This window comes from Callorhinus ursinus, unplaced genomic scaffold (genome assembly GCF_003265705.2).
Source record: "Callorhinus ursinus isolate GAN/ISIS: 27379988/994484 unplaced genomic scaffold, GSC_fseal_2.0 scaffold103, whole genome shotgun sequence".
NCBI lineage: Eukaryota > Metazoa > Chordata > Mammalia > Carnivora > Otariidae > Callorhinus > Callorhinus ursinus.
In genome coordinates, this window is record NW_027397165.1 from 22,768 (window position 1) to 46,546 (window position 23,779).

General features: G+C 46.9%; 1 protein-coding gene across 3 annotated transcripts; it reads left to right on the plus strand.

Annotated features, from left to right (window-relative positions):
- Positions 1-202: 202 nt before the first annotated feature.
- On the plus strand, positions 203-22,709 carry GPR173 (G protein-coupled receptor 173). 3 transcript variants are annotated; one of them, XM_025852079.2, is made up of 3 exons: positions 203-943; positions 14,632-14,723; positions 19,669-22,709. In XM_025852079.2, exon 3 carries the CDS (start codon positions 19,766-19,768, stop codon positions 20,885-20,887), a length of 1,122 nt encoding a protein of 373 aa, XP_025707864.1. In that variant the 5' UTR covers positions 203-943; positions 14,632-14,723; positions 19,669-19,765; the 3' UTR covers positions 20,888-22,709. The 3 variants fall into 3 exon arrangements, with proteins under 3 accessions (XP_025707864.1, XP_073745321.1, XP_025707863.1); XM_073889220.1 differs by lacking the exon at positions 14,632-14,723 and adding an exon at positions 17,216-17,426; XM_025852078.2 differs by lacking the exon at positions 14,632-14,723.
- Positions 22,710-23,779: the final 1,070 nt, after the last annotated feature.

Consider the following 23,779-nt stretch of genomic DNA (forward strand, 5'->3'; position numbering starts at 1 on the left):
GACAGACAGGCCGGATGGGGTCCAGCTTAAAGCCCTGGGCTCCCCACTGATACCCCGTCCAGGCTGGGGGTCCCCAACATCTTGGGACCTGGATTTGTGTGAGCTGGGGTGGTTCCCAGGCCAGGAGCGTGCCTCCGGCAGGCCCACGGTACCCCCGTTTTGCATCAGGACCCCCCCCCCTCGGATGCTCTGAGCCACCCTCCTCAACCCGGATCTAAAACCCGGGACACAGCTATCAGGCCAGCCTCTCTCTCCACCCCACCCCCTCTTTCTGGCGTCCATCCCCTCCCCAACACCACCTCTGCTGCTGCCTCTGGCTGTGGACCTGCACCTCTTCCCCATCCCCTCCAGGCCTGGGGAGCGGGGTGAGCCTGGATGAGAGCCCCCCAACCTGGGGCTCTCCCAGGCCATGGCCAGAGTGCTCCCAGAGAGGAGCCCTGGCCCCTGAGCATCTGCTAGAGGCTTGGCAGAGGCCCCGCGGGGACCGTGTCTTCTGAGGACAAAAGGCGGCGGCCAGCAGGCAGACGGGGCGGGGGGAGGGGGGACCGGCAGCCAGGCGGGCAGACGGATAGCAGGGGCCAGAGCTGGCCCCCCTCCCAGCTTGGCGGTGGCATGAAGATGGGGGTGGGAGTGTGTAGTGGGAAAAGCACCTGCCTGGACCCTCACCTGCCACCTAGCTGGGCACCCCAAGGCTGTGTGCTGCCCACTTGGTGTTCCCCAACGCCCCCAGCCCTGCCCGGTGCACCCCTCCGGTCCTTGCTTCCCCTGATGTCTGCGTTTTAGACCAGCCCGACTGCTGTATCCACGGCAACAGAAGCAGGAGTGTCACTGGCCGCCAGATCACTGAGGGTCCCACAATGTGGCCTGGGCTGTGATTTATCCTGGGTGAAACAGCTTGAGCCCCCTCCCCGGATTCCAAGACAGCCCTGCTAAGAGAGCCCAGGTAAGTAGTCAGCATCCCTCCACCCAGGTTGGGGGGGGGCTGAGATTTCTCTTCTGTCTCCCCACACATATTTCAGAGTCTCCATCACTGCCATGCTCTGTCTCTCTGACTCGGTTAGTGTGTCCCCAACCCCCCATCCCCACTCCATCACAAGGACTACTTGGGCACCCAAGCCTGGAGAGCCCTCTAGCCATCTCCATCTTCCTCAATCCCAAATGTCCCATGAAAAAGGGAACTACCACCTGTTTCCCCCCTCCCCACACAGGATCTGTTTTTATCATTATGGTCGCATTGGGGCATGAGGCTGTGTTAATATTCCCTTGTGTGCTAGCAATGGAAGGCATGCCTGGGAGCCTGGCAGTGCTCTCGTGCCTGCACCCTGGGCAGGCTCAGCCTCCTGCAGCTGGCTTCTCCCCCTCTCCCTCCTCCTCCACTCTCCTCCAGGTTCCTTGGCCTGCATGCAGGGTATGTGTGTCTCTGTCTGTGTGTGAGAGCAGGCAGGTGGGTAGACATGATGGAGAAGCCGATCCCAGCGCAGACCACCCCCCACTCTTTCTTTCCTTCTTCCCTCCCTCTCTGCTTCCCTTCCATTCTACTTTCCCCTGTCTCTCCCCACAGGTAGCACAGACTTTTGCTCGCTCCCCACTGAAGATATTGCTGTGATTCCCGGGGGGAGGAAGCCGCTGTAGGGAAAGTGGGGTGGGGGTGGCAAGCATTTCCAGGCTCCGGGCTGCTTGATGGCTCTGTGGGGGCCAGGTCCATGCCACATAACCTGCAGGGGCCACAGTGTGGGCTCCAGCCTCCATCCAAGGCTCTCTATCTCTGTTTCACATGCCCATGTTGTGACTGGGACCCTCAGATTTTACGGCCTTGTGCACAGTGGCCAGTGATCCCTATGTCTGGAAGGGCAGGAAAGTCTGATACATGGAGAACGTGGATTCTCCTGGGACGCTTCCCCCAACTACTAGCTCTGCGACTTGGGTGAGAGTGTGCCACTTATTGAACCTCAGTTTTCCCATCTGTCGAAGAGACCGGTAACCCTTCCATCATGGGCGTGTGTGGTGACTCAATGAGTTGGTGCATGCAAATAAAGTATGTGCATAGTAGTGGCCCTGAAACGGTATCAGCAAAGCTCATGGTCAATATTGCTGATTATTCATGATTAATATTGTTATTGATTATTTGGAGGAGGGACTGGCCCCTCTTCTCCAGGGTAGGCAAATGGAGGTTGGGGAGTGGAGGGGAGGCAGGAGCAGCTTAACGTTGTCACTCTTCCTTTGTAGGGAGTGATAAGTGGTGGCTATGGGCAGAGCCTCCCACCCCCACTCCACTCCAGTCTCCTTTCCCTGTACTTGCCCCTGTGCACGCGCGTGTGTGTGCATGCACACACACACACACACACACAGAGGCTTGAGCTCCCTTGAGCTAGCAGAGGCCTGGCTTGCAGTGTGCAGCATTCCTGGCCCTGGTGATGTAGGCGTCTCCCTGTTGAGGGGAGACTTGGCAAGAGTTGGGCCTGTGGTCAGTGGTTGGCAGTGCCTGGAGACAAGGCTGAAGCTTCTGAGATCGCAGGGCTTCGGGTAGAGCTGGGGTGTGGCCCATGCAGCAGTCAGACCCATGGGGGGATGGGTCCCAGGGATTTGCTAACCTAGAGCCTGGACTTGGGGGGACAGTGGGGTCTGCTGGCTGGTTTCTGGGTGTGGAGATGTGGTGGAACACTGAGTGAGGGGTGGGTGGCTGGAGGAGGGTCCTTAAGGCCAGTGTAGGAGGAGGAGGAGGGGAGAGTCTGAGACCCAGAAGACCCCATGGTGAGGGTTGGAAGGGGTGGGGCTTTGAGGTATAGAGTAGACTTTTCTGAAGAAGCATTTGGTGTGGAAGGGAGAGGACCCAGGCTGTGGTTTGGAGGCATCTGGGCCTGAGAGTGGGTATATATGTGTAATTGTGAACGTGTGCAGTCTGTGAGCATATGTGTTTGTCCATGGGAATTGTGGATGTATATGAGTCTGTGTGTGAACCAGACCACACGATGGTGTGTGCAAGTGTGTGAGTGTCTGGATAGGCTTGTGTGTGTACAGGGGAGTGGGTATGACTTTGCATGTCTGTCTGGGTGAGCAAATGGGCATGTTTGATTCTGAGGCTGAGTAAGATTGTGTTTCTGTGAGCCAACAGGCCTGTTGAATGTCTAGTTGTATATGTGTGTGGTATCAGTTTGTCTCTGAGTGTCCATGTCTGGTTGTATGCATATGAGTATGAGGGTTTCGGAATGCCTGGGTATGCACATGCCCAATTAGATGAACATCTAGCTGTATCTGTGTACATTTGTGTGTGCCTATGTGTGCACAGGAGTATAGGTATATCTAAATGGTGTGTTTGTGAGTGTGAGGGCATGCGTGTGTGTGTCCATGCATGTATGGGAGGGTCTGTGTGTGTCAGTATGCTTCTGTGTGGGCATGTCTGGCATGTATGTGTATGAGTAGGTCTGTGTGTTGATGTCCATGTGGATTCTGCAGCATTTTCAATTGTGTGTATGTGTGTGTGTGTGTGTGTGTGTGTGAGTATATAGGTCTGTAGACAGACCTATGGGTTCACATCTGGTTAGGGAAGTGTTAGTGTAGATGATCACCCTCATATAAAGAGAACTAACTGTGTGGGTTGGGGGGAGTGTGTGAATACACCTTTTGTGCATGAAGACATATTTTGTGGGTATGCCATTGTGTACACATTTGATTCTGTATATGGGTATGGCTGTGGGGGGGGTCTATGCCTGTGTATATATGCACAAAAGGCTATGTGCATAGGTGAAAGAATGCATTTGGGTACATGTCTGATTGTGTTTGTGGGTACACTCTTATGTGTGAGTGCAAGTCTGGTTGTGGTATGCATGAGTAACTAGATTTCTTAATACCTGGTGCACATACCTCAATATGTGTTTTGTCTGAATTTCTGAGTACAAGTGTGAATGTGTGAGTGTGGATAAGCCTGTGAGTGATCATGAGTGTACATATGTGTGTATATGCTAGTATGTGTGAACATCTGGCTGTGTGTGCATTTGAGTGAACATGTCTATATTTGCCCATGTGTTCATATACATCTAAGTGTGTGTGTGTGTGTGTGTGTGAATATGCTTGTGTGTGCCTGTCTGAATGTACAGGTGTGTGAATGTACCAGTCTGTGTAGTTCTAATTATTTGTATATGTGTGTTTGTATTTATTCTGGAACATATATCATAGAACAGTATAAGTGGATGTATTTGCATGCCATACATATGTTTGTGTGTGTATGTCTTTGCATGTGTATGTGCTAAGTGTTATCAATTCTTGTGCAGATGTATAAGTATGTGACTCTTCTTCCATGTGTGCATGTGTGTGAACATAGCTTTGTGTCCAAATCTATCTGAGAATTTAAATATAAATGAATCTTCATTTGTTTGCATAGCTTCTCATATGGGTGTATGAATATGTGTTGAACACACATGGTGTGCATTCTTATTATGATTGTGTGAGTGTGTTTTGTAAGTACATTTGTGTCTCCATGTCTGGTTGTGTGCATATAGGAATGAATGATACACATGTCTGTGTGCATGTGAATGTGATCATAGGCATACACTCCCAGTTGTATGTATGTATCTATGTGTATTACAATGTCTGTATATGAATACATCATCTCATTGACAAGCAGGTCAATGGGTGTTTATGTACATGCGTACACCCACACGTGAGTGTGTGTGAAAATGCTTATGTGGTCACATCTGGGTATGTGTGTGTATACATTTGGGAGCTCACCTCTGTGTGTCCTGTTTGTTCATTGTCTCATGGGGTGTGATGTTGAGTCTGCCTGTCCGTGGACATGTGGAAGTATGCCTGTATGTGTACCTGTGTTTGTGAGTGAATGTGTGTCGTTCGTGGGCATCATGTCATGTAAATATGTGCGATGCATGTACGCCTATGTTTGAGAGTAAATGGATGTGCAGGCGTGGGACCAAGTGCAGTGTGAGTGTGCATTGCTGTGAGTGTGCCTATGCGTAGGGGTAAGTGTAGGTATTTGTGCATGTGCTGGTCTGATGGTCTGTATTTGAGAAAGAGAGAAAGATTTGGCCTTGGGCCTATGCAGATAGGTCTAATCCCTGAGGGAGTGATAAAGAAGGGAACTTACGAGTCTGTGTGATGCTGTGTGTACACCCCAGCATGTATTGATGTGCATGTCTAAGACTCAGTGGCACCCTGCTAGGCCATAGCCGGCTCTGTGTAGACATCCTACAGGATGGCAAGCTATAACACCTGAGCAATCCATGACCCTCTTCTGGGGCCTCCCTGGCCTCAACCATGTGCTGGGCTTTTGCGGGGCGGTGGAGGGGGGGGTGTCTCAGGATAATTCTTGTCATCACTCCCTCTCAAGAAGTAGGAACCAATCATGGCTGATGTCTTCCTAGGGAAGGGGGCCTGTGACCTTTTAGAAACGGATTTCTTGAAACCCAAAGACCTCGTTTCCCATCCCCCCACCCTTGAAGGCCCAGGACAAAATGGCATTGTATGTGTCTAAGGTTGGCTAATGGTTTTCACGGAGAGCACCCAAACTATGCCATCCAGGCAGAAATCTAGATGTCAATGTATATGTATAAGTAAAGCTGTATCTGGGTAGAGTATGGTGTGTGTGTGTGTGTGTGTGTGTGTGTGTGTGTGTGTGTGTGGAGAAGGTGGTATATTTGGGTAAGAGAATGAGGGGGGAGAGAGAGAGAGAGGGAAGGGATCTGGGTTGTGTGTACGTAAGAGAAAGTCTGGGTAAGATATGTATGTGAGACATTTGGCTGTTTTTGGGAAAGGTGAGTGTGAGTGTGGGTGCATGTAAATGGTGCATTTGTGAGGTGCTATGAGAACATCAGCCTATTTAGGTGGAGGATAGTATGAGAGTTTGGGTATGGCTGGGTGGGAATGTGTGAAGCTATGTGTAGCTTCACATATGTGGGTATGGGTGTATCTGGATGGTGCAAGAGAGTGGGGGGTGTCTGGATGATGTATGTGTTTTATAGCATAGATGTATCTGTGTTGTGTTAAGAGAGAGCATGGGTGTTTCTGGGTAGAGTGTGTACATGAGGGAGTATGGGTGTGATGGGGTGGGAGCATTTAAGTATGGGTATATCTGGATGGTGTCTAGGTGGGTGAGCATATAAGTCTATTAGGCAGTGGAAATGTGTGATGGAATATATCTAGGTGGTGTGTGTGTGTGTGTGTGTGTGTGTGTGTAAGAGAGAATTTGGGCACATCTGGGTGATGGGGATGTGTGTGAATGTATATATAATTGGAGTATCTATGGATGGTGTGTGGGAGTGTATGTGGATGAGGTGTGTGTGTAGTGTGTGTGAGAGATTATGGGCATATCTGCATTGGGTGTGTGGAGTGTGGGTATTCTGGATGATGGTGTTTAAGAGAGGGGGATCTGGATTGTGTGTATGTATAAAAGAGAGTGCAGGTGTTTCTGAGTGTGGTGGGCATGTGACAGCATAGATGTTATCTGGTGGGAGGAATGTGTAGGTGTAGCTGGTTGGTTGTAAGTGTTTGGATTTAACTGGGTTGGGGGATGTGAGTGGGTATATCTGGATGTCATGTGTGTGAGGTGTGGATATATCTGGATGGTGTGTGAGAGAGAGTGTAGTGGTACATGTGGGCTGGGTGTGAGACAGTGTGTGGGTATAGTTTGGGTAGAGTGTGTTTGAATATGAGTGTATCTAAATGGTGGGTGGGTGAAAGCACAGGTGTATTTGGGTGGTGGAATGTGTAGTAAGGTATATCTGGATGGTGTATTGTAAGAGCTTTGGTTGTGTATCTGGGTGTGTATGTACTTGGATATGTGTGTGAGGGTGTTTATAACTGGATGGGGTGTGTGAGAGTTTGGGGGACATATCTGGGTGGAAAGTGCATGTTTGGAGTGTGAGTGCATCTGAGTGGTGTAGAGGGGATGAGAGCATAGATGTATCTGGGCAGTGGAGTGTTTGGGGAGGGATAAATTGATGGTATGTGTGAGAGTTGGATATATCTGGGTGGGATGTGTGTGTGTGAATGCAAATGTATTTAGATGGTAGTAGAGTGTATCTAGTTGATGTGTGTGTATATCTCAATGGTCCATTTAGGATGAATCTGGATGGTGTATATGTTTTAGAGGGTGGATGTATCTGGGTTGGGCTGTGTAAGTGGGACTGTGTTTGGGGTGAGTGTGTGTGTGAGAGAGAGAGAGAAAATATGGGTGTATATGGATAGGATTTGTGTGTGAACAGGTGTCTCTGGATAATGTGTAGTTATCTGTGTGTGTGAACGTACTTGGTTGGGAATTTGTGAGTGTAGTGTCTTTGAATGGTGTGTGTGTGATTGTGGGTGTGTGTCTTGATACCATGTGTGAAAGAGACTGTAGGTGTGCCTGGGTCAAATATGAGGGCTCTAGGTTAGGGGTGTCTATGGGTTTGAGTATATCTGAATGTTGCATATGAGAGTGTGGGTGTACTGAGTTGGGAGTTTGCATAAGTGTGGCTGTAGCTGGGTGGAGTGGCTGTGAACGTGGGTGTATTTAAAGTGTGTGTGTGTGTGTGTGTGTGTGTGTGTGTGTGTATGAGGATGGGATGTGTGTGAGAGTGTGGCTGTATCAGTATTGGGTATGTGTGTGAAAGTGGGTGTGTCTGAATGGTGTGTGTAAGAAAGAGAATGTGCACCTATCTGGGTTGGGGTGTGAGTGTGGGTGTATCTAAGAAGTGTGGGCATCTCTCTGGCTGGTGCATGAGAGACAGATAGGGTATATCTGGGTGGTGTGTGAAAGAGTATATAGGTCAATCTGTGTGGGGTGTGTGAGTGTATCTGGGTGAGGGTGTGTGCATGTGAGCATATCTGCATAGTGTGTATGAGAGTGTTTGGGTGTGGAAACGTATCTGAGAATGTGGGTGTATCTGCTTGTGAGTGTGGATTTATCCAGATGGTTCGTAGGTGGTGTATCTGGGTGTTTTGTGTGTTTGATAGTGTGGGTGTGTCTGGGTAGGGTGTGTGATTGTGGGTGTGTGTAGGAATGTGTATGTCTTTCCTAGGGCATATATGCCTCTGCTAGAGTGCCTGTAAATGTGAGCACATCCATGTTTGTGTATGTGGTGAGCAAATCTATGTTTGTGTAGCCACACATGGGTGTGGCTATCGGTGTGTGTGCTTGTGTGTGCATGTGTTTGTGCTAGAGTGGTGTGAATCTGTATGTGTGTGTGAGGTGAGTGTGTTTCTCCATGTGAGTAAGTTCAGCGGGCAAGGTCTCCGGAGCCAGGCTCTGGCTGTGCATCCTAGTTCTGCCATTTATTAGCTGTGGGTCTTTGGGCAAGTCACCTAATCTCAGTTAAGCCCCCATTTCTTCTTTGTAAAGTAAGGGTAATAACACTATCTCATAGGGTGAAGATCAGATGAGTTAATATTTGGAAAGTGCTTAGGACAGTGCCTGGCACATAATAAGTCCTCTGTGCCATATCAGATGTGGACTAGTACTACAATTATTGCACGTGCCTGGTTTGTAAGTAACAGTATGTGTCCATCTGCAAGTGCAACAGAGTCGTTTCTATGTGCATATTTGCCCCATTATCTGTATCCATGTGTTTGTGTAAGAAAGTGAGCTGATTCTGTGTGTATGTGAGTGTTTTTGTACATAAAACCAGCTTTATACTTAAATGTGTCCCAGAGTGTATATAAAACCCTGAGTGTATGAGAAAGGAAGTATGTGTCTAGGAGGTCAGTGGAGGGGTTTGGCCACACACGTGTATTTCCCAGTGTACATCTGGGTGTATGAATGCACACATCTGTATCTGTGGTGATGTGTGTCCCTGTGAGTGCAGATGTTACCTGTGTTGCTGGTACGCTGCATATATGAGCGTGTGTGTGCCTGGGTTTGTGCATGTGTGCATGCACACACACCAGTATGTTTTTATCTGAATATGTAAACAGGTTTGTAGTAGTCAGGATGTAGATGTGTACATGTCAATCTCTGTGTAGTCTATACACGTAGGAAGGTTAATATCGAGGCTTATATATGATGATGATGATGATGTGTGTGTATGTGTGTGTATAAAGGATTTGTGTCCATATAGCCGTGTACTAGCATCTTTGTATTTGTGTTGTAAAAGTGAATGCATAGGTGTGAATGGGTGTGTGCATGTGAGGGTTTGTGACTGTGTTTATAAGCCTTGGTGACTATATGGTTATGTATGTGTGAGTCTACATTGCTCTGTCTATGCCTGCCTGCCTCTGTGTGTGTGGCAGGAAACCTGAGCGATAAGCCAGTATGTGTGAGCATGTCTGTTCTGTGTGTATAATGTGTGTGTACCAAGGCAAGGTTTGTATAAGATAGTGGATCTTATTTATTTTATTTTTATTTAAATTCAATTAATTAACATAAAATGTATTATTGGTTTCAGAGGTAGAGGTCAGTGGTTCATCAGTCTTATATAATACCCAGTGCTCATTACATCCCGTGCCCTCCTTAATGTCCATCACCATTTACCCCATCCCCTCAGCAACCCTCTAGCAACCCTCAGTTTGTTTCCTATGATTAAGAGCCTCTTATGGTTTGTTTCCCTCTCTGCTTTCATCTTGTTTTATTTTTTCCTCTCTTCCCCTATGATCCTCTGTTTTGTTTCTTAAATTCCATATATGAGTGAGATCATATGATAATTGTCTTTCTCTGACTGACTTATTTTACTTAGCATAATACCTTCTAGTTCTATCCACGTCATTGCAAATGGCAAGATTTCTTTTTTTTTTTTTTGATGACTGAGTAGTATTCCATAAAATAGTGGATTATAATCTCTTAATGTAAGAGCCTGGGGTGGGGGAGGGCCTGGATCTATAGGATGTGAATCGGACTCACCCTGTATGTGAATGTCAGTTCTTATGTCTATGCATGCATGATTGTGTCTGAAAGCATGTAGGTCCATATGATTTGTTTTTGGTTTTTTTTTTAAGAGAGAGAGAGTGCAGTAGCGGGGGGAGGAGGGACAGAGGGAGAGAAAGAATCTTAAGCAGCCTCCCCGCCCAGCTCAGAGCCCCAGTGGGGCTCAATCCCATGACCCTGAGATCATGACCTGAGCCAAAATCAAAAGTTGGTCGCTTAACTGACGGAGCCACCCAGGCACCCCAGGTCCATATGATTTGGTTTGTATGTGTATGTGTCTGCATGTGCCCATGTGTGTGGTGAGTTTTTCTCTGCCTAGGCCTATATTTCTATTGAAGGGTGGTTATCTGTATGTGTGTATGTTTGTGTGTGTTTTGTATATCTTTGCATGATTTGCCGGTAGGTGGGTACCTACACACATGCCTAACTTTCTGTGTAGAAGAGGAGGGGTGTGTGTGTGTGTGTGTGTACCTGTACACATACACCTGATTGTGCTTATCAGCTGGTGTAAGTCTGGATGTGAGTGCAAATTTGAATATTGATGTACATGTGTTCCTGTGTACACTTATCTGTCCATGTGTGCTAGTGTGTCTATGCAATGTGACTGGATGTGAATGTCTTAGGGCATTCCCAACCTGGCACATGGAAAAAGTGAAATATCTATATGGCACGTTGGAGTAAACTGAAGAGGATTTAGGGGTACTGGGGTTTGGCGAAAAGAAATTTCTTACATTTCTTTACATTATACAAATTGTGATGAAGAAAACAAAAAATGCAAAGTTTTAGGGGAGTTATTAAGTAATTGAATTTGTATACAACTTTTTTGTATACAACTTTCAAGTAAAACATTTTCAGGATTTTTTCATAGCACACTGAACTCACTTCTGGAAACATAACTTTTATTCACTTGTGCAAATTTGTAATGGTCAGCATTCATGCCCACTCCTGAGCCTTTGGTTGTGACTGTCTTTATTTATTTTGGGGTAATTTGACTCCTTTATGGACATTTCCATCATGATTTGGTAAAGTAGTTTGTGCTGAGCATCAAGGTTCTACATCAAGTTATTGTATTTCTTGGTAAAAACCCAAAGAAAACAGGGGCACCTGGGTGGCTCAGTCGTTGAGCGTCTGCCTTCAGCTCAGGTCATGATCTCAGGGTCCTGGGATCGAGCCCCGCATAGGGCTCCCTGCTCAGTGGGGAGTCTGCTTCTCCCTCTCCTACTCTCCCTGCTTGCGTTCCCTCTCTTGCTGTCCCTCTCTCTCTATCTCTCTCTCTGTCAAAATAAATAAATCTTTAAAAAAAATGAAACAAATAACCATTAGTACTTTTGACACAGATATAAACTTCTATTGTGACCTGCTACTTCTTGATCTTGGAAAGCCTGGTGATAAAGGTAAGACCAAGTCCGTGGAGGTTGTGCAGGTACCATTTGCCTTAATGTCCTCAGTAATTAGCTTGAATGTGTGACACATAGCTGCATAATTCTGCAGGTCAGCAAAGCTCACCTTAAAAGCATTAGCTTTGGGGTCATCAGGTACCATTTTGGTTTCTCTGACACTTTTGTACCATGCCAACCTTTCTTAAGAAATGCAACAACTAACTGCTTATTCATCCCTGTTTCACCTCCCTTTGATAACTCACTTGTTTTTGCCATGGCCAGGCAGAGACCCAGGTTTTACGCTTGAAATGGCTAATGATCTCTTCTGTCTCTTGGTGGTCACCATCAGCAGGAAACTGCTTGCATGACTAGGTGGCAGCAAATGGCCAAAGAGGTTTTTTGGGGGGATGGTTACTGGTTAAAACTCCTTTCTTATCAATAATCAGAACTTGGATAATTCATAGTCTTTGAATTTTGTGCTTCAAAGATAGGATCCTTTTTTAAATCTAACACTTCTTTTCTTTCAATCAAATGTGATGTTGAAATTTCTTGTAACAAGTGCACATGAATTTTGAATCCAACCAAAAATGTTCATTTTGAGTATTTCAAAATAATTGATGAAACTTTTGCCCTAAGTAGACACAGACATTACTCTACTCATCTTAATAAGTCTTTTTTAGTAGTCAACTTAATAACACTAACTAATTATCACCCAGGGAACCATACATGACCTTACTTCTAAGTTGAAGTTTGGCTTTGAATCCATAAACCTTGACAGTATACTTTCATATATTTTTGAGTGTCTTAAAATTTTTTGATGTAATTTTATTCATGTGCTCAAAGAGCCATTTGTTGAAATGAGTAAGCATCAAATCTGCAAATGAGAATCATTCACAAAAAAATGCTGAAATTTTTCTTTTAGCTCATAAATCTTTTACAGAATCCTTACACACTTAAGTTTAAAACAATAGAGAAAAGTGTACTGATCCCAAAGCTTCACAGAAATTCAACACACGGGTGGGTAGTACCTTGGATTTAATGAAATTCACCTAGCATCATTTACTGTGGAAATTAGACCCACAGGTAAACTTTTATAGGTGAGTGCTCCTTGGTGCATGAATCTCGGCAGTTTCAGAACAAATTCCAGATGTAAACTTCATGCCATCTCAGTAGTCCACAGACTACTGCAGAGTATCCATGATATTAGAAAATATTCATGTATCACTTTGAATATTTCAACCTTAGTTTATTTTGGTGCTTCTTGCATTTCTCTTCGGGCTTTCTGACTAGTACTATGAACTGAGCGCAATTAATCAACATCTAGAGATGCATCAATATAAAATGAAAACCCTTTTGATTCAACAGTCTTCTGAGTTAGTGTCATTTCAGTGGTCCTTTGACCCATCATCACTGTGTCTCCTAATAGCAATAATTGAAAGTGACCTCTTTCCTATTCTTTTTACTTCACTGGTCCCAAATATGATGTGGACAATTTCCTGGCAGACTGCTAGAACGTTCCTGGCAGAACGCTGAGATACTACTGGGAGGGGCATCTTAGCTTTACTTGTTAATCATGCAATCCTGTCACTAGCTTGTTGAGCTCCATCTAAGAATTTTCTAACCCAAATTAAAAAGAAAAAAAAATGTTCTAACCCATCTCATAAAAGAGCCAGGTTTCTTAATTTGCATTTTGAGATGCTTTTAAAAGTCCAAATATTTCTCTTTGTGAGAGTGTTTCATGGCCAGTTGACCATCATAGCCTACTGGGAAATGAAGTTTCTTTTTTTTTAACCTTTTTAATTTAAATTCAGTTAGCCAACATATAGTACATCATTAGTTTCAGATGTAGTGTTTATCAGTTGCGTATAACACCCAGTGTGAAGTTTCTCTTGATAACTTTTCCACACAAATCGGACATATAGGCTGCGGATGAGAGGGCTTACTTGGCAGCTGGATCCAAATTTGGGACAATCCTTATTAAACTGCTTAAATTAGGGAGATCCTGGAGTTTTTGGAGGGAGACTGTGTTTGTCTTGTGAGTCTCCTGATTTTCCAGCTTTAATCAAAATGTCCATTTTGATGGGAAAAGAAATATCTTAAAAATTAAATCTACTTGAATATGAAGTATTGAAGGGGCCAGCAGATCTTAGTGACTTCTGAAAACTGATTTTTTAAAAAAGCAAATTTGAGGTCTTCTGCATTCTTTTTTTTTTAAGATTTTATTTATTTATTTGAGAGAGAGAGAATGAGAGATAGAGAGCACGAGAAGGAAGAGGGTCAGAGGGAGAAGCAGACTCCCCACTGAGCGGGGAGTCCGATGCGGGACTCCATCCCGGGACTCTGGGATCATGACCTGAGCCGAAGGCAGTCGCTTAACCAACTGAGCCACCCAGGTGCCCTGAGGTCTTCTGCATTCTTAAGAGAACAGCACTCTGGAAACAAAGCCTTAAAGGCCTAACTTTCCCTTTAATGAATCAATTCAGTTCAACCACAGGCTTTATTCTTTTATTGACAAATATTTTCACCTAAAAACAAAAGGTAATAATTTATTCTGAAATAAATTATGAAATCCCACGAAGAATCAGATTTGGCTAATTTTTAATATTAAAAGCCAGTTGCAAGTAAATCAGTAAATAAACCAAGAAATAATAAAAATTATATTGTAATGTTTTTAAAAGAGTCCTTTTAGAAACACTGTGAAATACTTATGGATGAATGGTATAATAGATATGCTTCAGAATACTCTGGAAGTGAGGGAAGTGGGTGAGGTTATAGGCAAAACAAGACCCTAAGGGCTGATCATTGATGAATCTGGGCAGTGGGTGCACTGAAGTTCATTAAAGGACTCTTTCTACTTTTTTATTTTTTTTTTGAAGACTTTATTTGTCAGAAAGAGAGAGTACAAGCAAGGAGAGCGGCAGGCAGTGGGAGAAGCAGGCTCCCCACTGAGCAAGGAACCCAATGTGGGACGATCCCAGGAACCTGGGATCATGATCATGACCTGAGCTGTAGGCAGACGCTTAACCGACTGAGCCACCCAGGCGTCCCTCTCTCTACTTTTTTATATCTGAAATGTTCTAGAAGGAAAAAAGATTTTCTATAAAGAAGGAACAATTAGGGCAATTAACAAAATAGTTACATTCTCTTTAGGAACACCTGCTACTATGTAATAATAATAATAATAATAATAATAATAATAGCAACAGTCATGCAACTATTTTTGTAGAAAAAAGTGGAAAATTTTAAATAAGTTCAAATTAAAAAGAAAAACAGGTGTTGTACATGTATGGGCAAAACCCAAAAACCTCACTGATGAGCAAGGGTGGCAATCAAAGTAATAATCAGACTATGTGGGATGTTTCAACAGGAAGCAATCTAAACATTTACAACCTCTCTTTGACCCCCTAGAGCCTCTCTTGGTCTGGCTCCCTGCTATGGCAGGTGCCCACCAGCCAAACAGCTCTGCTAATGTTTCCACCTGTGCCTGAAGGAGTCGGCTGGTATGTGCACGTATGCGGGTTTGTCTCTGGGTGTAGACCTGCTGCGGTGTGTGTATATCAAGTAATGTGAGCAAGCTTGTGTGTGCACACTTGTCTGTGTGTGCAGGAGTGTTTGTATACCTGGGCGGTTTTTCTTTTTGTGATTGGTTGTGCTTGCACATTGCAAGGGGGGGGGTGTTGGAGCTGGTATACTTCTCTGCATAAGTGAGTACGTACATGAATGGGTATCTGTGTACCTGTGCCAGGATGTACATGTCTGTTTTGGTGAGTGTGCCTAATTTATGTGAAAGGGTTTAGATCAGTCAGCCTCGTGTGTTAGAGTATGTACATGTGTGTATATGTGAGCAGTTTTTGCTTGTCTGTTTTATTCTCCATGCAAATATATCTGAGGGGGGTTCTGTCTGTGTGTACATACATGTGTGTGTTTGTGTGTATGTATGCATGTGGCAGATTTCAAGTGCATGTGAGTATGGCATATGCAAGTGACTTTGAGTGTCATTGTGTGTAACAGTATTTGTATGTGATGATATAGGTATGCCACCGTGTACATGCCTGTGTTATAGAAGTTGGTCTGTTTATGTGGGAGGATTTGAATAATCAGGTAGATTGTATATATGAGTCTCTGTGTGAGTAGGTTTGCATATGTGTATCTATCTGTCAGGATTTGAGTGTTCATCTGTGTGTGTGCGTGTATGTGTGTGTGTGTTAGGGGAGTTATAATTGTGGGTTTATGAGCCATTACACGTGTGTGTGTCTGAGTGTGTGTATATGATCAGTTGTCAGCCCTCTCATACCTAACACCCTCTTTTATGTAACATATTTTGTAACACCCCTTTACTATATAGACATGAAGTTCTTAGGTAATATAATCTCTCTGCACATATGATTTCAAAAGAAAACCCATATAGTATTTCATACAATATGCATATTGTATTAACTCTAATACAAATTAATTAAAAGGAAGTGATTTATAAGGTAGTAATTTGTATTTTGATATGTGAATGTTTGGGCATGGCACTCCCCAGGAAATTCAAAAAGGTAGTTAGAGGCTTGTAACATCTTATGAGTAAATGTGGATTTGGAAGGGGAAAAATCAGAAACTGCCCCTTGCTCAAAGTGCAGGAAAATGACAGGCAAAGGCCTAGGGGTGAGATTTTCCGAAATAGTTAACAGCTCAAAGAAAGTGCTACCCCCAAACAAAGTGCAGTCCCCTCTGGACTTACTTGACAGCTATATTCCTGAGTAATTCAGGTTATATTAAACTAGAGGGAAATTTGTATTTATATGTGAAATAGAGTTGTTAGGTTCAAGGTTCAGTTCATTACAAACCCAAAGTCCTAGGGCATTCGGGACACATGTTGACTGTGTGAGACTGCCCCACACATCACTGGATGGCCAGCATCCTTGCCCTGGACCCCTCAATGTTAGAAGGACATCCCACACCCTAGCGTTGTGGCAACTAAAAATGCTCCTGCAGATTTCCAAAATGTCCCCTAGGGGGCACTAACGTCTTTATTGAAGACGATGCACTGGTTTAGACGGGGTATATACACTGTGCCTGCGGAAGAAGGCCCCAGAGACCATATGCAGTGTGTGCGCATGCGTGCGAGGCCATGTCCCTGTGCGTGAGCCGGTTGCTGTCCGTAGGTCTCCATAGCAGGAGCCTATGCGTGTGACCGTGTGTGTAGCTGCGTATCTTTCTGAGGGCGTCTGGGTACGCGCAGGTGTGTATGTGTTGTGTGCGTGTACTCACGCTTTTAGCCTGGGACGGGCCCAAGCTGTGGCTGCCAGTCGGCTCAGAAGAACCCTCTCCTCACTTGTAGAGTCGCTCCAGCTTTCCAGGCAACGCCAGGGTTTTGTTCATTTGCTGCTATTGTTTTGTGTTGTTTTGTTTCATTTTAGTGTGTGTGGTTTTTTTTTGTTTTGGTTTGGTTTGCTTTCACTGAGACTCTGGGCTACAAATTATCCACCTTCTGGATCTTAGTGTGTTTCCCTGTGTCTCCCTCTCCATCTTTTTTTCTGCTTCTCTCTGTCTCTATCTCTGCCTCTCTCCCAACCCGTCTCTTTATCTCTCTATTGTTCTCTCTTTCTTTCCTGGCATTATCCCTCTCCTATCTCTTTGTCTCTCTTTCTCCCTCCCCCTTCCCTCTCTCCCTTTGTCTCTGTCACTTTTCTCTCTTTCTCTCTCTCCCTCCTTCTCTGTCTCTCTGTCTCTGTCTCTACTTTTCTGTCTCTATTTCTCTCTCATACTCCGTTTCTATGTGTGTCTCTCTTTTTTTCACTCTTCTCCTTTTGGTCTCTATTTCTATCTCTTCCTGTTTGTGTGGAAGGTCGGCTCCCCTTTCTCTGTTTATTTCTCCCCTTCTCCCTCCTATGTCTCTGTCTCTCTCTCGCAAACCTCTCTCCTCTGTCACTGTTTGTGTGTCTCTCTGATTCTCTTTTATATTCAATCTCTCTCTGTCTCTAATGCTTTCCCCCTGCTTCCCCTCAAGGCTAAGGAGTATGTGTGTGCATGTGTGTACAAATTTACACACACCCAGCTGTCAGCTGGTCCACAGTTCTGTGGGAGCTTTCAGGCCTTGAGGGGGCTGAAAGGGGGCCCACCAACCCCACTTCTCCCAAGCCCCTGCCCTAGCACCTTCTCATGGCCTATTGGCACTGTGTCTGAGACTTCGGGGTACCATCAAAAAAGCTTGGCCGCAGGTGACTGTGGCAGGCCAGGTTGGAGCGAGTGGGGAAACAATACCGAGGGGTGACTTCCTGGGAGGGAGAGGGTAGAAAGGCTCCACTCAGCCCCGTGTCCCTCAATCTCAAGCCCATCCCAGCCCCAACAGTAGTTCTGAGCTTCTCCAGCTTGCTGCCTTCCCTCTGGGACCTACCATGTTACGTTATCACACTCCTCCCCCACTAGCCCCAGGCTTACACACACCAGGAACCCTCCTGTTCCCCTCCCCACAAGCTTGGCCTGTGCCCTCCCCCTCCTGTACTGCCCAGCCTGCCTTTCAGCAAATCCCACCTGGATGCCTCCAGGCAGCCCTCCCTGAGCCACCAGCCCCTTTAGTCCCTCAGCCAATTGATCTCACAGCCTTTGACTGAGGGCCTTCTGTGCTATGCACTGCTCTTCTAGAGGAGAATGTCTGAGTCTCTACTCCCTGCCCTTGTGGAGCTTTCATTCTAATAGGGAGAGGCAGGCAATAAACTGAATTTTAAGTAAATTATATAGTGCATTAGAAGAGATAAGTTCTACGAAGAAAAATAAAGCAGGGCAAGGGACACAGAGTGCTATTAGTTCTCACCTGAATTACTGCAGGAGCCTCCTATGTAGTCTCCCTACTTCCACCTTTGCCCCACCTGGTCTGTGCTCCCCACAGCAGCAAGGGGATCCTTTTCAACCCCAAGTCATATCACATCTTGCCTCTGCTCCCATGGCTCCCCTCTCACTCAGAGTAAAAGTCACAGTCCTCACCATGGCCTACATGATCTGGCCTCACCGCCCTTCTGACCTTACCTCCCACTGCTTTTTGATCACTCACTCCGTTCCCTGCACAGTAGCCTCTTTGCTCTTCCCCAAATACACCACGTGTGATCCCACCTCAGGGTCTTTGTGCTAGCTGTTCCCTCTGCCTGGACTTCTCTTCCCTCCAATAACCACATGGCTTACTCTCACCTCCTTTAAGTTTTTGCTTAGATGACACTGCCTCCGTGAAGCCTTCCCTGTCCGTTTCATCTAAAAGTATACCTCCCCCACCCCTAGCACTTCCTATCCCCTTTCCCTCCTTTACTTTTCTTTTTAGGAACTTATCATCATCTGACCTACTACTATTCTTCACCTATATATCTTCTTTATCATCTAGAATATCAGCTCCGTAAGAGCAGGGATCCTTTTCTATCTGGTTCACAGCTGTGTCCCCAGTGCCTGGCACACAGTAGATGCTCAATAAATCACTTTTCAATGAATGAATGCATACAAGCACACTCATATCTTTATATTCACAGTACTCCCTGCCCCACTTAAAATAAAAACCCAAGTCCTTATTATGGCCCACAGCCCTAAACAGTCTGGCTCCAGACACCTCTGTGACTTCACTTTCTACTACTGTCTCCCCTCCCCGCCCTTTTCCAACCACACTGGTCTTCCCACTCTTTCTTGAGCATGCTAACCACATTCCTAATCATGAATAAAAAACTCATTTAATGGGTGGCTACCAGCATTAACAAAAAATCATGAAATACAATAGAACTAACGGGGTACATTACACATAGGATCAGTACTGTTTTGTGAAACTTTTGGTTCAGTATGTGGGCACGTATGTGTATGTGTACCAGGTCATGATGTAAAATGTTTGGCTTACTATGGGTAGCAGTCAAAAAAGTTTGAAGAACATAACCTTAGGGCTTTGCAAAGGGGGAGAAGAGCTGCACCAACACCCCCGCCCCACAGACCCCCCCCCCAAGGGAGGAAACCGGTAACAGAGGACATCCAGAGAGGTGAAGCAGCCCCCTCCCCCAGCAAGGAGCGGGTAGGAGGAGGAGTGGGCCAGGGGCAGGCCTGACACCAGCTGGGGAGTAAGTGCGGAGACCACGTAGACCCACTAACACTGCCCTTTCTGTTTATTCCTCACCTTTCTTTCCATCCGTTTCTCACTGTCTCTTTTTCTTGTGTCTCTCTCTCCTCCTCCTCTCTTTCTCTCTCCGTCTCTATCTCTATCTTCCCTTTCCCTCTCTCCCTGTCTCTGGTTCTGTTTCTTCTTATCTCTTCTCATTCTCATTCCCCCATTTCCCTCTCAATTTGTATCTATTTATATCTTTGTCACCATTTTCGTTTTGTTCTCTCCTTTCTCACTCTGTCTCTGTGCCTCTGTCCGCGTTTTTCTCTCTGGCTCTGTCCTGCCGGCATCTCTCTGTCTCTCTCTGTCTGCGTCTCCCCCATTATCCCCATTTGCAGGTGCAGCCCAACAGGACAACTGATGGAGTCCCCCAGGGCCCATCGAATACCGGACTGGCTAATCCCATAGGGCTGGGAGCAGCCCCCGCCCCTCAGTATGGCCAACACTACCGGAGAGCCCGAAGAGGTGAGCGGCGCACTGTCCCCGCCATCGGCATCAGCTTACGTGAAGCTGGTACTGCTGGGACTGATCATGTGCGTAAGCCTAGCGGGCAACGCCATCTTGTCCCTGCTGGTGCTCAAGGAGCGTGCCCTGCACAAGGCTCCTTATTACTTTTTGCTGGACCTGTGCCTGGCCGACGGCATACGCTCTGCCGTCTGCTTCCCCTTTGTGCTGGCTTCTGTGCGCCATGGCTCCTCATGGACCTTCAGTGCGCTCAGCTGCAAGATTGTGGCCTTTATGGCCGTGCTCTTTTGCTTCCATGCGGCCTTCATGCTGTTCTGCATCAGCGTCACCCGCTACATGGCCATCGCCCACCACCGCTTCTATGCCAAGCGCATGACACTCTGGACATGTGCAGCTGTCATCTGCATGGCCTGGACCCTGTCTGTGGCCATGGCCTTCCCACCTGTCTTTGATGTGGGCACCTACAAGTTTATCCGCGAGGAGGACCAGTGCATCTTTGAGCATCGCTACTTCAAGGCCAATGACACGCTGGGCTTCATGCTTATGTTGGCTGTGCTCATGGCAGCTACACACGCTGTCTATGGCAAGCTGCTCCTCTTCGAGTATCGTCACCGCAAGATGAAGCCAGTGCAGATGGTGCCTGCCATCAGCCAGAACTGGACATTCCATGGCCCTGGGGCCACCGGCCAGGCTGCTGCCAACTGGATCGCTGGCTTTGGCCGTGGGCCCATGCCACCAACACTGCTGGGTATCAGGCAGAATGGGCACGCAGCCAGCCGGCGGCTGCTGGGCATGGACGAGGTCAAGGGTGAAAAGCAGCTGGGCCGTATGTTCTACGCGATCACACTGCTCTTCTTGCTCCTCTGGTCACCCTACATCGTGGCCTGCTACTGGCGAGTGTTTGTGAAAGCCTGTGCTGTGCCCCACCGTTACCTGGCCACCGCTGTTTGGATGAGCTTCGCCCAGGCTGCTGTCAACCCGATCGTCTGCTTCCTGCTCAACAAGGACCTCAAGAAGTGCCTGAGGACTCACGCCCCCTGCTGGGGCACAGGAGGTGCCCCGGCTCCCAGAGAACCCTACTGTGTCATGTGAAGCAAGCTGGTAGGCAGACAGGCAGGGAGAAGGTCATGGCTACCATGATGGGGCCAGCTGTAAGGGAAGGGTGGGCCCCATACAGGAGCCTTTCTTTCTGAGCTCCAGCCCTAGCCCCTTGAACCACCCGGAATCAAGGCACCTTTGCCAACACCTCCCCAGGGTTGGAGACTGGGGTGGGGGACTGGGAAAGAGGCATTTCTAATTCTGTGGGGCCTGTCTCCGCTGCCTCCTTCTCCACTTCTACAATCTCTCTCCTTTCCTCTCTCTCTCTTTCTTTCTCTCTCTTTCATCCTCTCTCTCTCTCTCAGAAGTGACAATTCAGAAAAAGAAACTAAGACTGAAAATGCAGGTTTTTCTACTAGCAGCTGAGGAGACAGGCTTTCTTGCTTTAATGTCTCTCCTTCTGACATAGTCCAGAAGTGGGAAATTTGTCCTGTAAAATAGACTTCCAGAGCTCTTATTGCCCCCTCTGCTCCCATGCACCCTCGCCTTCCGAGTTCTTTAGCAAGGGCTGGGTGTTTAGGGAGAAATTCATCTGCTGACAACTGGGACCAAAGGGGGTGCTGGGTCCCCAGGGAGCAGAGACGTTTAATTGCTATGTTGTGTGCAATGTTGTTTTAAGCTAACCCTGGTCCCAAGCCTGGTTTCCTCTCCCTCCCCACCATATCCAGACCTCCCAAGTGTTTCTTGAGCATCTGTTCAAGAAGCCAGGAGGGGAGGGAGAAGGACCCCTGGGATGGGCCCAGGCTAGGTGAAGAACGGGATGTGAGCTGCACGCCTCAAGCTGAAGAGACCCGAGCTTAGCTGCATTCTTTCGAGCTGCCCCCTGGATCCCCAGCCCCCAACTCTTCTTCCTGAGGATGGAAATCCACTCCAGCCCCACTAGGGCTGATGTGGGTGCCATACAGGCAGGAGCATTCCCCCAGGGAAGTGTAGGGAGAGAGCCAAACTCCCCAGAGTAACTGGATCCCAGCACCTGGGGTCAGAGCAGAACTCAACCCCAGAATTGTCTCCTGGGTTCACACTATTCTCCTGAGGATGAAAAGTTGGGGGGTGGCCTTGGTATAACACATAGTGGTTTAAGCTCCAAGGCACTGTGGACTTGAGTCCATTCCTATCTGACCTCTTTTTGTCCCCTTCAAGCCTCAGGGGCCTCAAGCCCCTCTTAGTAGCCCTTGGCCTTCTGGGCCCTCAGCCCCCAACTTCCTTCCCCTGAACAGCCCTTCTCCCCCTTCCTCCCTCCACCCAAAGTGGAGCAGACTGCAGCCAGATTCTCCAGGTGGGAGAGCGCAAGCCTCCCTCCCAGGGCAGAGTCCACTCTGGGCTCACATCACTGCCAGTTCTTATGGACTGGTGAGCCAAGCTGGCATTCCTTTGCCTGGCCTTGCCCGGATTCTTTGTTCCCCTCTTGTTTCCTGAGGGAGGGGGAGATCTGTATTTATCTACCCCCTTCCCCTTCCTGATAGAAGCCGTTGTCCTAAGCTCCCTCCCTACCCCCACGACAGCCCCGGAACTGGGGAAGCCTTGACCCAAGAGGAATGGGGAGGGCACTCTAGGCAGGAGAGACATGAATGAGCCTGGCTGTGGAGTGGTCCTGGAAAGGCAGGCCAGAGTGGCTGAGAGGCTGGGGTGGAGGGTACCTGTTCTCTCAGTAATAGTGATGGGGGTGCCTTTCCCAGGGAATGGGGTGGGGGGAACCACAGGGGTGGGAGTAGGTAGGGTACATTCTGGAGGGTTTTCCTCCATTTCTTTTTTCTAACTGCCTGGATTCACCATTGGATTTTGTAAATGGAAAACTGAAAAGAACAATGCTATATTGGATGTTTTCTCTTTCTGACTCTGTGTGTGTGTGTGTGTGTGTGTGTGTGTGTGTGTGTGTGTGTCCTGTCTGCATGACCACATGTGGGGAGATATGGTCAAGTGGGACTGTGTCTGTTTGACTTTGTGTGGGGAGGCACCACTGCCTGGTGCACACACGTGAGCAAATGCCTGTATGTGGAGACATATGGCGCACACACACACGTACATATGTATGCACCTAATTGAAAGGAGACAAACTAGAGTTATGTGCCTGCAGTAGGAAGTAGAGTGGTCGGAGAAAAGAATTTTAAAACCATACGTATGTATGCAGCAAGAGGGTAGACTCCCATCTCCTAAAAATCTTCTTCCTTTGACCCAGGCTCTCAACATGGGGGGACAGGATACTTGAGAACCCCATCTCTTCCCAAAGCCTGGAGCCCCTGGGTACCATTCCAACTCCTGTATCACTCTCCTCTCCAAAATGCAAACAAGGTGTTCCTGAAAGTGGACCACTTTGGAGAATAGGGACAGGGAATTGGGGATCAAACCTGAATGGGGAGCTAACGGGGCTAGAAATTGCCCCCTACAAAGTAATGGCTTCTGGAGGGGCTGGTCAGTCGGGGATGGGAGCCCTTCTGAAGAGTCCACTGTATACCGCTGGGACTTTGGTAAGCTTTGACTAAATTCAGAGGAGGGATGTTACAGGGTGGTTAAACCTAAGCCTGGGCGTCTACCCAGCTAGCCTGCTCCCTGGGCACTCAATTTACTATTTATTTACTTATTCTCTCAGGTGCACAGAATTGAGTTGACCATACTCCTCAGTTCTTGGCACACTACATCATCGTTGGCCCATGCGAGTCCCTTTTATTCTTTGTTTTTTTTTTGTTTCTTCCCCTTCATCACCCATCCCTGATCCAATACCCCCTCCCACATAGGCACCCACTCTCGTGTATTTAATGTATGTCCTTCCAATTCACCGTTCATGTGTTTATTTACATATATGTGTATCTGTGAAAAATATATGGTATTGTTATGTGTTTTGATTTACATAAACAGTATTGTACTATAAATCTTGTTCTGTTTCTTTTT

Bases quoted from the DNA above. Each gene is read 5' to 3' on its own strand.
- GPR173 (XM_025852079.2), top strand. From the start codon at position 19,766: ATGGCCAACACTACCGGAGAGCCCGAAGAGGTGAGCGGCGCACTGTCC.